Genomic DNA, 17,999 nt, shown 5'->3' on the forward strand with positions numbered 1-17,999 from the left:
ATGGACTATATATATATATATATACCCACACATATATATTATATATATGTGTGTATGTGTGTGTGTGTTAGTAGCTCATTCGTGTCTGATTCTTTGCAACCCCATGTACTGTAGCCCACCAGGCTCCTCTCTCCATGGAATTTTCCTGGCAAGAACACTGGAGTGGGTAGCCATTCCCTTCTCCAGGGGATCTTCCCAACCCAGGGACCAAAGCCAGTTCTCCTGCTTTGCAGGTAGGTTCTTTACCGTCTGAACCACCAGGGAAGTGTGTGTGTGTATATATATATATATATATCTTCTATTGTTTCTTTTTCCCTGGAGAGCCTTGACTAATACATAGATCATGTCTGTGGCTGTCTAAGCTCTCCATGAATAAGGTTGGGCCTATATTTGGTTATTGTCATCATCCGCTCTGGTTGGTTATACTAATTCTACTTTCATTTATTCTGTAAATAACTTTGAATGCCTCCTATATTCTGAGCAATCTACTAGAAGTTGCAGGACATTTGCACAAACAAAAACAGCTGTGTTTTGAGCCTCAATTTCATTTATTACTGAAAGTAACATTTTGCTTCACAGGGGTTTAATGAAACTTTTTAAAGATGAGCTATCAAATTAATTTATTTCTGTTATTTGAAAAAGTTGTACATACACATATAGGGAAGGATTGATACAGAGACTTGAACTCAAAAGCCAACTCAAGTAAAGTGATGGTGGCTGCCTAGAGCCCTCCTGTGTGGAAATACATCTGAGAAGCACTTGTGTTCCAAGAGAAAGGGATCCATTTGTGATGTCCCCCTTGGACATCAAGGGAGAATAAGCATCATTGGTACCCTGTTTTTGTCATCTCCAGCTTCTTCTTCTTAAGAACTCAGTGAGCTTGATCTTGAAAGTCAGTGCTTGGTCATTTTAGTGCTTGGGGCTGGAAGTGTTGTAACTTTCTATGAATTATACAGCAAGCAACTGGTCACAGCCATCTGTTGCTCCAACATTGTGTTTGCATAAATTAAACAGAGGAGTGGGTGTTGTTTACTGCAGTTATTCACAGTTGTCCCTATGATTTATGTTTGGAGTTGGCCTCCTTACATCTATTGTGAATGGTTGAGACTACAAGCAATGTTGTTCCATTAGAAGAGAAAAAAAGAGAGAAAAATGTTCATTATAAAGCATAATACAATGATTCATGTTCATGTACCCTAAAGGGCTGCCTGACATGAGGAAAGGGAGAGGAGATATGTTTCTGGTCACAATGCTTTTATTCCATTATTAAGGCTATTCATCTTTTGAGAAAAAAAAATGTATAATGCTTCCAATGAAGGTGCCAATTAGACTATGAAACAATTCTGCAAATTAAAGGCATAAGTAACTGGCATTCTGTATTCACAATGTTGAAGGAAAAGAGTAAACATCTGATGTGGTGAAAACCTGATATCATCTGCCAGTTAATAAACTTGCTTACCAATGTCACTTTTCTTACAATAAAATCCAGACTCAGTTTTAGAGTCTCTTCCTGGGTATAGACTATGGCAGTAAAATCTTAGGATCGAGCATTTAACTTCTCAGTAAGTAAAAAGCATTTTAAAACAACTTACTGCACACTCTGCCAGAAAGTGTAGAGATTAAAAACTAAGCAACATAGATGGACTTTGAGTTTAAGAATTTAGAATTTTACTAGAGATGTCAAATTCTCAGAGGAATCTCGTATGTATCTTCTCAGGAGTAGTAATTTATTTTTAATCAATTTGCACAACTTGGTCAAGTAAAAAGTTTAACTGATTTTTTAAATTTCCTGACTTGATTGGTTGTAGATTTTCTTATCCATGTGAATTCCTATTTTGGCACAATGATGGCAAGTTCTGTCAGTTCAATGATGGATCACATATTCCATTCGTACATTAAGCAAGGTGGAGAGAGCACCAAGAGTACCGGCTTTCCTTTCTTGAGAAATTGGTCTCTTCTTCAGTGTTAAAGTGGATTCTGTGGGAACTTTTATTTTAAATATGCTATGTGAAGACATTTAGCAAATCTTGATTCAGACTCCCATGGTGTGGAAGGCTGAGTTAGGAAGCAGAGTCAAGCAACAGTAGATGCCCATTAATTCTTCCAGATCTCTGGTCCCATTTGGTAAATTGCTGTGTAGGTCCCTTGGGTACAGAGGAGATCCTGACTCACTCAGTTGTGATCATCTGTCTGCTGAGAGTTGGCAGTAGGCTTGGAGAAAAGGCAAGTGTGGCTACCCAACCACAGCAGTGGCAGTGGGAACCTTCCAGCTCTCTTCCCCCACTCAAGGGTTCCTATGCAGTGCCAAGTTGGTACCTCTTTCTCTGTTGTGGCTGTGAAGGCAGGGAAGATTGCATTTATCATGAGGTTAAAGGTAGAGGAATGCTTTTCCATAAGAGGGGTGGCTCTTGGTGACAGGATCAGATTCTGTGACACTGATCATTGTCACATAAGTCAGGCAGAGACATGGTGTCAGTGACCAGTACAGTTAGAGTTCACCAGAGACCAGCCCAAGAGTCTGCCATCTTGCTCTCTTTTCTTCTCCTTTGCGGACTGGGTTATAGCTACCATCTCAGACTCTGGAAGCTGGTGGTAAACAAAACCATCCTTCGTTACAAAGCCATTTGCTACATCAAATCACAGTTCAGAAAGGAGGAAAGAATCAGGAGCTATGTGGGCAATTCCTCTTTAGCTGCCAGACTGTGCTCATAGCAGCGAAGGAGACTGTGACCTTGATGTGACCTTGAGGTTCCAAAGACTCTTAACAGTTATCTATAAATGCAGGCGCTATAATTAGGGTTTCCCAGCACAACAACACTGGGCTGGGCCTTGGAGTTTGTTGTTTCAGAGTGAAAAGTGATAGCCGACCACCAGCTTCCATCTCAATGGAAGAATGGCATGACTTGGGCCATTAAAGGACCCTTATGGGATTAGGAAGGGTTTTCAAATATTTTCCCCTTTGCTTTGGAACAAGACAACATGGACATACATTTACCCCACTGACATGGTTACCAGAAGCATCCAGGGTGGGAGGTCACAGAATGGTCTTGTTGGCTGGGTCAGCTTGCTCAAGAGACAGGACAGATGGGTCTGAATTCTTCTGTGTCATCATTTCTGTATTTCTGGGTTGTGCCTCACTCAGGATTGCAAAGGCAAATTGCAGTGAGCTGGAATGACCTGACATTTCTGTGACATCTGCTTTTGTTGCAACTGAATTCTCCCAGTCACCATACCACACAAGGGAAATGTATCTGGAAAATATCTCATTAATATCTCTTTAGACAGACAATACAAACAGACTACTCAGAACTAGCAAAGATCCACTATGAAGCCCGAGGAACCCTCTATGGCAATATTTGATGAATTGATGGAATTTTGCAGCTAATTGTTACATGTCTATATTACCTTCTCAGTGGAGGGTGCTGTCATGGCAGGGTACTGTGAATTCGATTGAAATTTTCTAACAATTCTTTAGCTCAGAGACATGCTTAAGAGAAAAATGCAAGGTGTTAGAGCTGGAGGGGAACACAGAGACTGCTGAGTCCCATAGCTGATTTTTCCAGATGCAAAATTACATGCAGTCAGGGTACTTGACCTACCCAGGACCACACAGCTAACTGTGGCAATGCAGGTACTGGATCCCAAGTCTGATCACCCTGATCTGTGCTTTATTTAAAGACTGCATTGTCCCTCTAAGAATGGTAGTTCTGTGTGTGCACAAGTGGCCAGACTGACGATGCTCCACTGACTAACTGAAATAAGCCAAGACTTCCTTCATCAGTCAGGAAGCCAGGAAGGCAAGGAAAGGATTTGGTCTTACAGGGTGGAGACAAAATGTCTTCTTTCAATATATCACTAAGTTCTCCATTTAATAGGAGCCAAAGAACAAGATCAGACCCAAAGCAGCTTACAAACGAAATTCTTCCCTCACCCAGACATCTGCACATTCGCAGTGAAGGTTGTGGACCATCAGGGCCATGTCACTGTGCTGGCAGTGAAGACTTCCCTGTGATGTGGCTATAGCTTAATTCTCGTGTAAGGAGAGGTTAGCTCACATTCAACAGGACGGCTTAAATTCAGACTAGGGTGCAGCATTCACTGTACATTGTTTACAGTGGCACATCAAGACTCAGAGAAAAGGGGCTGGGGATTTTCTTGCCCCCACAAAGGCCATGGAAGCACTGCTCAGCAGCAAGTGGGGGAGTTTGTGTCTCATTCTAGGTGCAGTTATGTCCGGTGTTGCTGCAGAATCATCTGTCCTGCCACGTGGTGCTTTTGGTTGAAAAGACTGGACCTTGCTTTGACGTGAGCTGGCAAAACCCAAGGACAGTGGGCCACTGGGGCAGGGCCCATGGCCAGAGTCTGGGAAGGTAGAAGAAGCTGAATTCTTCAGGTCCAAATTGGTTTCCCTACTTCACACAAGCAAAAAGACTTATTTTAAGAAGGGCTCTTCACCATGGAGAACAGTATGGAGATTCCTTTAAAAACTAGGAATAAAACTACCACATTACTGGGCCTATACCCTGAGGAAACCATAATGGAAACAGAAGCCTGTACCCCAGTGTTCACTGCAGCACTATTTACAACAGCTAGGACATGAAAGCAACCTAGGTGTCCATCGACAGATGAATAGATAGAAGCTGTAGTACATATATACAATGGAATATTACTCAGGCATAAAAACGAACACATTTGAGTCAGTTCTAATGAGATGGATAAATCTAGAGCCTATTATACAGAGTGAAGTAAGTCAGAAAGAGAAAAATATCAGATGTTAAGGCAAATATATGAAATCTAGAAATATGGTACTGATGAACCTACTTGCAGGGTGCAATGGAGACACAGACATAGAGAGTAGACTGGTGGACACAGTGGGGAAGGAGAGAGTGGGATGAATGGAGACAGCATGGAAACAAATGCTATCATATGTAAGACAGATAGCCAATGGGAATTTGCTCTGTGACTTAGGGAGCTCAAACCAGTGCTCTGTGACAACCTAGAGGGGCAGGATGTGGTGGGAGGTGGGAGGGAGGTTCAAGAGGGAGAAGACATATGTATACCTATGGCTGATTCATATTGATGTATGGCAGAAACCAGCACAATATTGTAAAGCAATTATCCTTCAATTAAAAATACATAATTTTTTTAAGTAACCCTGAAAAAAAATATTAGTAAAATGATAAGAGTAAAAAAAAAAATAATGAAAGGGCTGTTAAGAAGAAAAATATGAGAAAGGAGCCATTCAGGCTGAGACTGAGAGGGGAACAGAGGGATGGGATCAGCTGGGTTGACTGAGCACCTCCCTTGGGCAGGAAGCCAAGGGATGGGCAAGGTCTGCTCAGGGTGACTGCCATTTCCTGTCCACTTTCTGATCACCTGAGTGGCTCACTCAAACGTGAATGTGTTAGCAATGAAAGAATGAAGGTTGGGATGCTGTTTAAAGAAGAAAGTCTCCAGTACAGTGATTCACTAAGAGAACAGGGTGCATTTGTTGTGGGTCCAGAGCAGGAGAGACTTGTCAGATTGGGAACATTCTTCCAGTGGAGACATTTGGTTTGGACTTTACTGGGTGGTAAAGTTTCCATGTAGGATCCTCTCCTGTGAACAAGTAAGGCTATATCAGTCTTATTAACAAGAGAAGAGCCATCTGACTCTCACAGACAGCACTCCCCTTGTGATATGATCCAGTACTTGGTAGCTCAGCGGTAAAGAATCCACTTGTGATACAGGAGACTGCCTGAAATGCAGGAGACGTGAGTTCAATCCCTGGGTTGGGAAGATCCCTTTGAGGAGGAAATGGCAACCCACTTCAGTGTTCTTGCCTGGGAAATTCCACGGACAGAGAAGCCTGGTGGGCTATAGTACATGGGGGTCACAAAAAGTCAGACATGACTTAGAAACTAAACCACCACCACCACCAGTATAAACAAAAGAAAACACAGGATGAATTATGGGCTGGTCTTGCTCTTGGGTGGCAGTGGAGCCAACAGCCTTTCAGGTTCACATCTGCGACTGCCTAGCTTTCCCAGCTAACGGTCCCTGCCACACAGCAAATCCTCGACTATGGATCTCAGCTCACTCTGACCTTGAAGGCTCCGAAGAAAACCCACATGCTTGCTCCGTTTTACTCCCATGCACACTGTGATTCACGCTTTCCCAGCTCCTGCTAGACCCTCCTCCTGGGCTCCTAGGTAATTATCCAGATTCTCAGAAATGGAAACGTACAGAACTTTTGTCAACCTCTTGTCCTAAATGGACCTTTATGGAGCTCTGGTCTTTTTCTCTCCTGGGAGAAGTGGCAATAACCCATCTCTTCCAAACTTACATTCATCCATTATTCTTTCTTTCCTTCAGCAGTATTAATTGATCACTGACCATGTGTCAAGCGCTGGGCTAGGTGCAATTCAGTTCAGTTCAGTTCAGCCGCTCAGTCATGTCCGACTTTTTGCGACCCCATGAATCATAGCACGCCAGGCCTCCCTGTCCAACACCAACTCCTGGAGCCCACCCAAACTCATGTCCATTGAGTCGGTGATGTCATTCAGCCATCTCATCCTCTGTCATCCCCTTTTCCTCCTGCCCTCAATCTTTCCCAGCATCAGGGTCTTTTCCAATGAGTCAACTCTTCGCATCAGGTGGCCAAAGTATTGGAGTTTCAGCTTCAACATCAGACCCTCTAATGAACACCCAGGACTGATCTCCTTTAGGATGGACTGCGTGGATCTCTTTGCAGTCCAAGGGACTCGCAAGAGTCTTCTCCCATACCACAGTTCAAAAGCATCAATTCTTCAGCACTCAGCTTTCTTTATGGTTCAACTCTCACATCCATACATGGCCACTGGAAAAACCATAGCCTTGACTAGACGGACCTTTGTTGGCAAAATAATGTCTCTGTTTTTACTATGCTATCTAGGTTGGTCATAACTTTCCTTCCAAGGAGTAAGTGTCTTTTAATTTCATGGCTGCAATCACCATCAGCAGTGATTTTGGAGCCCAAAAAAATAAAGTCTCTCACTGTTTCCACTGTTTCCCCATCTATTTCCCATGAAGTGATGGGATTAGATGCCATGATCTTAGTTTTCTGAATGTTGAGCTTTAAGCCAACTTTTTCACTCTCCTCTTTCACTTTCATCAAGAGGCTCTTTAGTTCTTTGCTTTCTGCCATAGGGTGGTGTCATCTGCATATCTGAGGTTATTGATATTTCTCCCAGCAATCTTGATTCCAGCTTGTGCTTCATCCAGCCCAGCGATTCTCATTATGTACTCTGCATATAAGTTAAATAAGCAGGATGACAATATACAGCCTTGACGTACTCCTTTCCCTATTGGGAACCAGTCTGTTGTTCCATGTCCAGTTCTAACTGTTGCTTCCTGACCTGCATACAGGTTTCTCAAGAGGCAGGTCAGGTTGTGTGATATTCCCATATCTTTCAGAATTTTCCACAGTTTATTGTGATCCACACAGTCAAAGGCTTTGGCATAGTCAATAAAGCAGAATTAGATGTTTTTCTGGCACTCTCTCGCTTTTTCGATGATCCAGCAGATGTTGGCAATTTGATCCCTGGTTCCTCTGCCTTTTCTAAAATCAGTTTGAACATCTGGAAGTTCATGATTCACGTATTGCTGAAGCCTGGCTTGGAGAATTTTGAGCATTACGTTACTAGTGTGTGAGATGAGTGCAATTGTGTGGTAGTTTGAGCTTCCTTTGGCATTGCCTTTCTTTGGGATTGGAATTAAAACGGATCTTTTCCAGTCCTGTGGCCACTGCTGAGTTTTCCAAATTTGCTGACATATTGAGTGCAGCACTTTCACAGCATCATCTTTTAGGATTTGAAATAGCTCAATTGGAATTCCAACACCTCCACTAGCTTTTTTTGTAGTGATGCTTCCTAAGGCCCACTTGACTTCACATTCTAGGATGTCTGGCTCTAGGTTGAGTGATCACATCATTGTGATTAACTGGGTCGTGAAGATCTTTTTTGTACAGTTCTTCTGTTTATCCTTGCCACCTCTTCTTAATATCTTCTGCTTCTGTCAGGTCCATACAATTTCTGTCCTTTATTGAGCCCATCTTTGCATGAAATGTTCTCTTGGTATCTCGAATTTTCTTGAAGAGATCTCTAGTCTTTCCCAATCTATTGTTTTCCTCTATTTCTTTGCATTGATCACTGAGAAAGGCTTTCTTATCTCTCCTTGCTGTTCTTTGTAATTCTGCATTCAAATGGGTATATCTTTCCTTTTCTCCTTTGCTTTGACTTCTCTTCTTTTCACAGCTATTTGTAAGGCCTCCTCAGACAGCCATTTTGCTTTTTTGCATTTCTTTTTCCTGGGGATGGTCTTGATCCCTGTCTCCTGTACAATGTCACGAACCTCTGTCCATAGTTTATCAGGCACTCTGTCTATCAGATCTAGTCCCTTAAATCTATTTGTCACTTCCACTGTATAATCATAAGGGATTTGATTTAGGTCATACCTGAATGGTTTAGTGGTTTTTTCCACTTTCTTCAATTTCAGTCTGAATGTGGCAATAAGGGGTTCACAATCTGAGCCACAGTCAGCTTCCGGTCTTGTTTTTGCTGACTGTATAGAGCTTCTCCATCTTTGGCTGCAAAGAATATAATCAATCGATTTTGGTTTTGGCCATCTCATGATGTCCATGTGTACAGTCTTCTCTTGTGTTGTTGGAAGAGAGTGTTTGCTATATCCAGTGCGTTCTCTTGGCAAAACTCTATTAGCCTTTGCCCTGCTTCATTCTGTACTCCAAGGCCAAATTTTCCTGTTATTCCAGGTGTTTCCTGACTTCCTTCTTTTGCATTCCAGTCCCCTATAACGAAAAGGACATCTTTTTTGGGTGTTAGTTCTAAAAGGTCTTGTAGGTCTTCATAAAATCGTTCAACTTCAGCTTCTTCAGCGTTACTGATCGGGGCATAGACTTGGATTATTGTAATATTGAATGGTTTGCCTTGGAAACGAACAGAGATCATTCTGTCGTTTTGGAGATTGCATCCAAGTACTGCATTTCAGACTCTTTTGTTGACTCTAATGGCTACTCCATTTCTTCTAAGGGATTCCTGCCCACAGTAAGAGATACAATGGCGGCTTCATGGCGCAGGAGCGGCAAGCGGCAGAGAGGAGCTACCCCAAATCCAAGGTCAGGGGCGGCGTCCGAGAGGAGCCACCTCACGCCCGAGGTCAGAGGCGGCAGCCGGGAGGAGCTACCCTATGTCCAAGGTAAGAGAAACCCAAGTAAGATGGTAGGCACTGAGTGAGGGCATCAGAGGGCAGACAGACTGAAACCACAATCACAGAAAACTAGTCAATCTGATCACATGGGCCACAGCCTTGTCTAACTCAATGAAACTAAGCCATACCGTGTGGGGCCACCCAAGACGGATGGGTCATGGTGCAGAGTTCTGATAAAACGTGGTCCATTGGAGAAGAAAATGGCAAACCACCTCAGTATTCTTGCCTTGAGAACCCCATGAACAGTATGAAAAGGCAAAAAGATAGGACACTGAAAGATGAACTCCCCACGTCGGTAGGTGCCCAATTTGATACTGAAGATCAGTGGAGAAATAAGAAAGAATGAAGGGATGGAGCCAAAACAAAAATAACACCCGGTTGTGGCTGTGACTGGTTATTGAAGCAAGGTCCGATGCTGTAAAGAGCAATATTGCATAGGAACCTGGAATGTTAGGTCCATGAATCAAGGCAAATTGGAAGTGGTCAAAGAGGAGATGGCAAGAGTGAACATCAACATTCTAGGAATCAGCGAACTAAAATGGATGGGCTAGATGCAAAGGGTTCAATTAAAAACACGGGTGGGACTTCTCTGGTGGCCCACTGGTTAAGAATCCACCTTCTAATGCAAGGGACACAGGTTCGATCCCTGATCCAGGAACTAAGATCCCATGTGCTACAGTGCAACTGAGCCCCTGAGTCACAGCTACTGAACCCTGCACACCTAGAGCCTGCGCTCCTCAACAAGAGAAATCCTGCACACAGCAACAAAGACACAGTGCTGTGGAAAATAAAAATTAAAAAACTTAGTATCTATAGTCAGGTGGACAGGGGCAGGGGATGTCTACTGAGGCTGGGAGTGTGGGCACATGGCAGGAGCTCCAGTGCTGTTTCCCAGGAGAAGAAAGGAGGATGCCCAGGGGCAGCAGCAGGAGTCAGTGGTTGAAGGCTTGTGACAATGCAAGGAGTCCTGCCTTTTTATCAGAGCAAATTGCTGGTTGACACCCCTGGGGCACATTCATCTTTCTCAGCACTTTAAGGAAATGCCTGCATCCCAGTGATGCCTTAGCAGAGGAGCAGAGGGTTTTCTCATTTTACAGGTGAGGAAACTGGAGATCCTTGGAGGTGACAGGGCCAGCCAAAGTCATACAGGAGCCCATAGTAGAAGTTAAACAGTCAGCAAGGACCATGACAGGAGGGGGAAATGTGAATCTACTGCCCAGGGAGAACCCAGCTAATACACGGTATGAATTCTTAACAAGCTTCTTTAAAAAACCAAACTCCCTGATTGAAACTTAATCAGGAATGTATCGTGCAGGTTGGGACACTGAAGGTCAAGGCTGTGGAACTGCACTCCATATATCTCTTATCCTACCTCCTAAAATATAGCCAGACAGAGAACCATGTTCCCAGGCAGGTCCTCTGTCTTGGGAAAGCAATAGGCTTTACTACCTTTCTATGTAATAAGTCACAGGCCAACAGCAGACTAAGTGGTTTTGGTTCCAGAGTGGAAACATAAAACAGGTGACCTTTGATATATGAAAATGCAGAAGGAAGGGACCAGGATCAATCATTCTAAAGCACAGGTAGATAGTGACCTATTTTCTCTGTTTCGAAAGGAGCTGAGCAAAAACCACTACAATATTGTAAAGTAATTAGCCTCTAATTAAAATAAATAAATTAATTTAAAAAAATAAAAAATAAAAGGAGCTGAGGATGGCACCCTCCACCACAGGCCTTTATTACAAGGACAGCATGAATTAAAAAAGGAAATAGATGGGGAAACAGTGGAAACAGTGTCAGACTTTATTTTTTTGGGCTCCAAAATCACTGCTGATGGTGATTGCAGCCATGAAATTAAAAGACGCTTACTCCTTGGAAGGAAGGTTATGACCAACCTAGATAGCATATTTAAAAGCAGAGATATTACTTTACCAACAAAGATCTGTCTGTCAAGGCTATGGTCTTTTCAGTAGTCATGTATGGATGTGAGAGTTGGATGGTGAAGAAAGCTGAGCGCCGAAGAATTGATGCTTTTGAACTGTGGTGTTGGAGAAGACTCTTAAGAGTCCCTTGGACTGCAAAGAGATCCAACCAGCCCATCGTAAAGGAAATCAGTCATGGGTGTTCATTGGAAGGACTGATGTTGAAGCTGAAACTCCAATACTTTGGCCACCTCATGCGAAGAGTTGACTCATGAGCCTAATGCTGGGAAAAGACCCCAATGCTGGGAAGGATTGGGGGCAGGAAGAGAAGGGGACGACAGAGGATGAGATGGTTGGATGGCATCACCGACTCGATGGACATGGGTTTGGGTATACTCCGGGAGTTGGTGATGGACAGGGAGGCCTGGCGTGCTGAGATTCATGGGGTTGCAAAGAGTCGGACACGACTGAGTGACTGAACTGAACTGAACTGAAAGCTCTTAAGGCAGTGCTGGGCATAAGCACTCAATTTGTTAGCTGTCCTTCCCCTCAAGTTCTTGTAAAGATAAGGGCACCCAGTTTGAGAAGCATGCATGCAAAGTGGCTTCAGTGGTGCCTGACTCTGTGACCCAATGAACTGTTTCCCATCAGGCTCATCTGTCCTTAGGATTCTCCAAGCAAGGATACTGGAGTGGGTTGCCAGGTCCTCCTCCAGGGGATCTTTCCAACCCAGGGATCGGACCCAAGTCTCTCATGTCTCCTGCATTGATGGGTGTGTTCTTTAACATTAGTGCCACCTGCTAGAGAAGTCTTCCAAAAGCACAAAACTCCCCCAAGATCCAGTAGCACTATGATTGTACCTTTTGGGAAAATAAGATCAAAGTAGACACAGGACTCATCTCCCTGTAATACCCAGTGCAGAAAATCCCATACTTCATTGTGCAAGCAAGGCTTACCATACAGCAGTGGAGGTTGAGTAATTCACAGGTGTTCATGTAAAATGGCACAGTGGATCCTAGTGTGGACAATCAAGAAGAAGTGACTTTGGGACTTCCCTGGTGGCCCTCTGGTTAAGAATCCACCTTCTAATGCAAGGGACACATGTTCAATCCCTGGTCCAGGAACAAAGATCCCACGTGCCATGGGGCAACTAAACCCACACACTGCAACTACTGAGCCCAGTAAAGAAGAAGAGGTGAGACCAATATAAACAGAATATATCCCATAGGAAGAGTGATGTAGCTAAAAGTGTGATGTTGCAAAATGATCACAGGTTTTAAATTTTATTTGTAACAATGTGATATTTAATTTAATATATAATTTATAAAAATCACGGGGAGGTGATCTGAGACATAAAAGGGAGGGGAAAATAAACCATTTCTACTTGAAAGTCCATCCTTTTAAGTGCCTTACATCAGTTTAACAAATTCACACTTGCTGTCCTCCGCTTTCTGGCTGATCCTTCCTCCCAGTCTCTGGACAAGAGATTCGGTAAGGAATGAATAAACTTTACCCTTTTGTGAAAGCCTCTAACCCTTGAAGTCACAGTGTGAGGAGATAAATCTGTGTAGTCAAAATCATCCTTAAAAATGTCTTTAGTCTTCTGTGCAAAGAAGAGAGCTACAGGCAGCCAGGGGAGTTTCAACAACAGTTAAAAGACAATTCTTCTCTTTAAAAGGCACTGATCATTGGTCAATGGCTTCTAGAGCAGAAGAATGGTTAGTGTCTGCACCTTGAAATTTTTCTCCACCACATTTAAGATCAAATCATTTTATTGTTATTTTATAACTTTTTACTAAATGACCCCCTTCTTAGTTTCCCACTGGTTTATATGCACACATGGGGTTGTTACGTGTGTATACAGGGATGTTATGTGCACACACAGGCTTGTTGTATGTGTACACAGGGTTATCCCACTGCACCTTTTTCCATTTGATGATTTCTCTGCACTTAGTCAGGACCTCCCCAGTGGCACAGTGGTAAAGAACCCTCCCGCCAATGCAGGAGATCCAGGAGACATAGGTTCAATCCCTGGGTCAGGAAGAGCCCCTGAAGGAGGAAGTGGCAATCCACTTCAGTATTCTTGCCTGGGAAATCCTGTGGACAGAGGAGCCTGATGAGCTACAGTCCATGGGGTCGCAAAGAGTCGGACACAACTTAGAGACTAAACAACAACTTCTTTATATGTTTTCCTACAGAACTAGTTGCTTTGACCTCCTGGGGGTAGCTTTTCCTCCCTGCTCTAAATTTAATCAGAATGTATTTGCATAATAAATTTTCTCATCTAACTTGCATACAGCCTTGGTGGGAGTCAGTACCTTTTATCCTGGCAGCAATGAGCCCTGCCTGTGACCTCTTGTCTACTGAAAGAACAGAAGCACTCTGAATTGTAAATCTGACTGCTGCCTGATACTCCTCCCACCTGCAATGTATAATCTTCGGTCTATAAATGTTTAATTGATAACGACTTCAACATTTCCAATATATTTAATGCTTTGTTTAATTTCAAACACAACTAAGTGCCAGTGCCAACACTGACTATTTATCTGACAAAAGATTCGTGTCCAGAATATATAAAGAAGTGTTAAAACTCACTTACAAGAAGACAAGCAATTCAATCAAAAAAAGGGGGGGGACCATTAAATAAGATATTTATCAGAAGAAGAGATGTGAATGGCCAGTTAGCATGTGAAAGATGTTGAGCATCATTAATCATCAGAGAATGCAAATTAAAAACATAATATTTCGTTTACAGATAATATTTTTTTAAAGGCCCGACAGTACCAAGTGTTGGCAAGGAGGTGGAGCAATTAGAAATATTTTGTACATTTTCAGTAGCAGTGGAAAATCTTATAACTGCATTGGTTACTTGGTAGTTTCTTATAAAGTTAACATACACCTGCCATATGGTCCAGCCATTCAGTTCCTAGGTATATTTACCCAAGAGCAATGAAAATACACATCCACACAAAGATAGGGGCACAAATATTTATAGCAGTTTTTTTCTTGGTGGCAACTTCAAATTGTCAACAATTCAAATATCTATCAACAGATGAACAAACTCCAATATGCACAAACAATAGAACACTACTTAGCAATAAAAAAAAAGAAGAGCTCCTGAAAATAAATTCATTGAGCTATTTATTTCCATACCTTGTTCAATGTCAGCCTGTGTTCCTTCTTCCTCTTTTCATTTTATCTAGCTTTGTAGCTGAGTTTATACAGGGTCCTATATAGAGTTCACGAGACTTCCCAGGTGGTGCTAATGGTAAAGAATCTGCCTCCCAATGCAGAAGATGTAGGAGGTGTGGGTTTGATACCTGGGTTAGGGAGATCCCCTCTAGGAGGGAATGGAAACCCACTCCAGTATTCTTGCCTGGAGGATCCCATGGACAGAGGAGCCTGGCAGGCTACAGTCATAGGGTAGCAAAGAGTCAGACATGACTGAAGCGACTTAGAGCATACGCACACATCAAGTTTATACAGGTTGTAAGTCGTGAAGTTAACAACATGGATATTATAAGTGAATAAAACCAAATATACACAAAAATATATACTATATGACATTCTAAGTAGGAAAAACTAAACTATTTGCTTAATGTCAGTGTATATATGGGTTTTTTGTTGTTGTTTGTCTTTTGTCCCTAAGGGGTAGTGCTATTGATATCTGAAAAAAGTAGGGACGATGAAATTCTTTATACTATGTAACGCTTTTATATTTGAAAAGAGTTAGATTACATGAAAAGAATAGTGAAACACTTTGAAGGCTTTAGGACAACAGAGGAGAAAGAAAACAGCCTAATGCTTGTCTCCCTTCTCTAAAAGTTTCCTTCTTTGTAGAAGCACATAGGAGTATCACATATTTTAGCACGTTAAGCATCTAATCAAACCTTGGATTTCAGGACCACCACTACTTAAGGTAAGAAAATATATATAAAATAGTTGACAATGATAACATTCAAGCTGATCTCATGGAAAAAATCGATCCAATGTTTCAACAAGCAGAAGAATTCTAAGAGGATCAGTATGTGTATGGTGTGTGGGTGGCTGTGGGCTTATCTGGAATGGGGTACAAGAGAACTTTCTCAGGTGATCAAATCTTCTCATGCATTCATCAAGATGGGGCTTCCCTGGTGGCTCAGTAGTAAAGAATCCGCCTGCCAGTGCAGGAGACATGGGTTAAACCCCTGGGTCAGGAAGATCTCCTGGAGATTTGGAAGAATTGATGCAGAAGTGATGCTTTCAAATTATGGCACCGGAGAAGACTCTTGAAAACCCCTTGGAGTACAAGGAAATCAAACCAGTGAATCCTAAAGGAAATCAACCCTGAATATTCATTGGAAGGACTGATGCTGAAGCTGAAGCTCCAATACTTTGGCCACCTGATGCGAAGAGGCAACTTAGTGGGAAAGAATCTGATTCTGGGAAAGACTGAAGGCAAAAAGGAGAAGAGGGCAGCAGAGGATGAGATGGTTAGAGAGCATCACCAACTTAACACCCTTGAGTTTGAGCAAATTCCCAGAGATGGTGAAGGACAGAGGAGCCTGGTGTGCTATATAGTCCATGAGGTCACAAAGAGACATGATTTAACAAATAAATAACAACAATTCAGCAAGACAGGTTGAAATGTGTATATCCTTTATTTTTAAGTATCCATCTCAGTAGTGTGATTGTGTGGATTAAATGAGATGCCTATAGAACATTAAGCATAGAGCCCAATGCATAATTGGTCTAATTTCTGAAATATTAATGTATCAGAAATTTCTTGTTTTAAAGTGGAAACTATAATGAACTAGAGGAAAACATGTGTTGTAAAAGTTATCTATCAATTTAAAACTTTTCCCCAAATCACGAAGACTTGGGACATTATGAAAGCAAATGTAAGAACTTCAAGGAAAATGAATTAAGGAAAAGAAGAAGGAAAATAGCTTCTCTTAAAGAGATAAGAAAAGAAAGATTAATTTTCTTTCCAACTTATAATAGTGTCTTTGTTTGTAGAATTAAACTACCACTTATTTGTAGGACCTAGTTAGACACGCAAAATGTGCACATTCCAAGTTTACAGTTTAACAAAACATGCTTTCAATAAAGCAAGAGAAGCATTAATTAAAAGCCTGTTTGTTTAAATTACAATAGGAGACAATGAGGTAGTTTAGCAAAGTCCTTCAGTTTTCTAAAAAGAACTCCAGGCTTAAAGTTCACAAGTAGCTTAAAAGTAATTTATTTCCGTATAAACTTGCATAGATGCTTCGATACTCTTAAATCCAGACTACTGGAACAAATCAAACCCGGTACAGAGAACTAAGTGAGCCTTTATCAAGTGGAAAGGTGAATTTGACAGTGGTTATTTCGTCCAAAAAGAATTCAGAGAGTTAGGGCAAAAGTGCAGATTTCTGCCATATTCCCAGGTATAAAAAGGGTTCTGAAAAATTTTTGAAGTAAACTCATAGTTATTAATTTCTGAACCCTGTACAGGGTCAGCATGTGTTCCTTCCTCTGCTTTTCATTTCCTCTAACTTTTGTAGCTGGGTTTATAAGAATGGGCCCCCACTCCCCCAGGGTGTGAGGCAACCAAGCATTGTTATATTGTCTTGTCAACTAGTTCTGGGACAAAGTGTGCTGCGGATGATGATCCCTGGGTGCCATCATGGGCACTTGGTGTCCCCTAAACCAGCCAGGAGTTGACCTAAAGCAAATAGACAGCCCATTATTTCTCTAGCAAAATTGGGTTTATTTAGAGATTTGCAAAGAGTTGCAATTGGGGGTCTCCAATCATGGTGCGAACATGTGTGTGCTAAGTTGCTTCAGTCATGTCCGACTCTTTGCAACCCTCTGGACTCTAGCCCACCAGGCTCCTCTGTCCATGGGATTCTCCAGGCAAAAATACTGGAGTGGGTTGTCATGCCCTCTTCCAGGGGATCTTCCCAACCCATCTCTTATGTTTCCTCATTGGTAGGCAGGTTCTTTATGATGGCCACCTGGGAAACAATCATAGTGAGCCACATGCAAATCCCCCACAAAAATGGAGGGGAGAACTCTTTTATAGAGGAGAAAAGGAAGTTGGGGTGGAAGTGGAGTAAACAGTCCCTGGCTTATCATTGGCTAAGAGATAGTCTCTCATTAGCTGACTCCTTGCCATGAAAGAAGAGGGGTCTTTCTCCTTCCTATTGGTCTCTGCAATCAGCATAGGGCGTGAAAGCACCCCCTCCTGGTCTCCCAACTCTATTTAATCGAAGTTTCTATATTACACAGGCCTGGCCTGCTCTGAAAGGCTGAGTTCTTGCAAAGCAGAGTAATATTTGTAGGCAGAGACAGTGCTATTCATGTAAAGCGTCAACATGCCAGTACCACTGAGCTGCAGACTTAATATGTTGTGTGTGCAACAAAGCAAAGATTCATCTTTCCACTTACACAAAATGCAATGGTTTGTAGACCAGATGCCTATAGCATTTTGGACTTTTCCTACAGTGAGCTTCAGTTCAGTTCAGTTCAGTTGCTCAGTCATGTCTGACTCTTTGCGACCCCATGAATTGCAGCACGCCAGGCCTCTCTGTCCATCACCAACTCCCGGAGTCTACCCAAACCCATGTCCATCGAGTTGGTGATGCCATCCAACCATCTCATCCTCTGTCGCCCCCTTCTCCTCCCGCCTCCAATCCTACCCAGCATTAGGGTCTTTTCCAATGAGTCAACACTTTGCATGAGGTGGCCAAAGTATTGGAGTTTCAGCCTCAACATCAGACCTTCCAATAAACACTCAGGATTGACCTCTTTTAGGATGGATTGATTGGATCTCCTTGCAGTCCAAGGGACTCTCAAGAGTCTTCTCCAACA

At 42.4% G+C, this 17,999-nt stretch overlaps 1 protein-coding gene across 2 annotated transcripts in view; it reads left to right on the forward strand.

The window, feature by feature from the left end:
- The window catches only part of LOC145538412 (uncharacterized), an 80,744-nt gene that overhangs the window by 45,900 nt on the left and 16,845 nt on the right, over window positions 1-17,999 (forward strand). For both annotated transcript variants that reach the window (XR_014076837.1, XM_081570381.1), the window contains one exon: window positions 9,066-9,231. Coding sequence is in view for 1 of the 2 variants with exons in the window: in XM_081570381.1 (XP_081426507.1) it covers window positions 9,093-9,231 (139 nt within the window). In the remaining variant the exon portion in view is untranslated. The remainder of the gene's footprint in view (window positions 1-9,065; window positions 9,232-17,999) is intronic.

The sequence above is a fragment of the Giraffa tippelskirchi genome, chromosome 2 (genome assembly GCF_054371585.1).
Source record: "Giraffa tippelskirchi isolate mGirTip1 chromosome 2, T2T-mGirTip1v1.2.pri, whole genome shotgun sequence".
Classification (NCBI taxonomy): domain Eukaryota; kingdom Metazoa; phylum Chordata; class Mammalia; order Artiodactyla; family Giraffidae; genus Giraffa; species Giraffa tippelskirchi.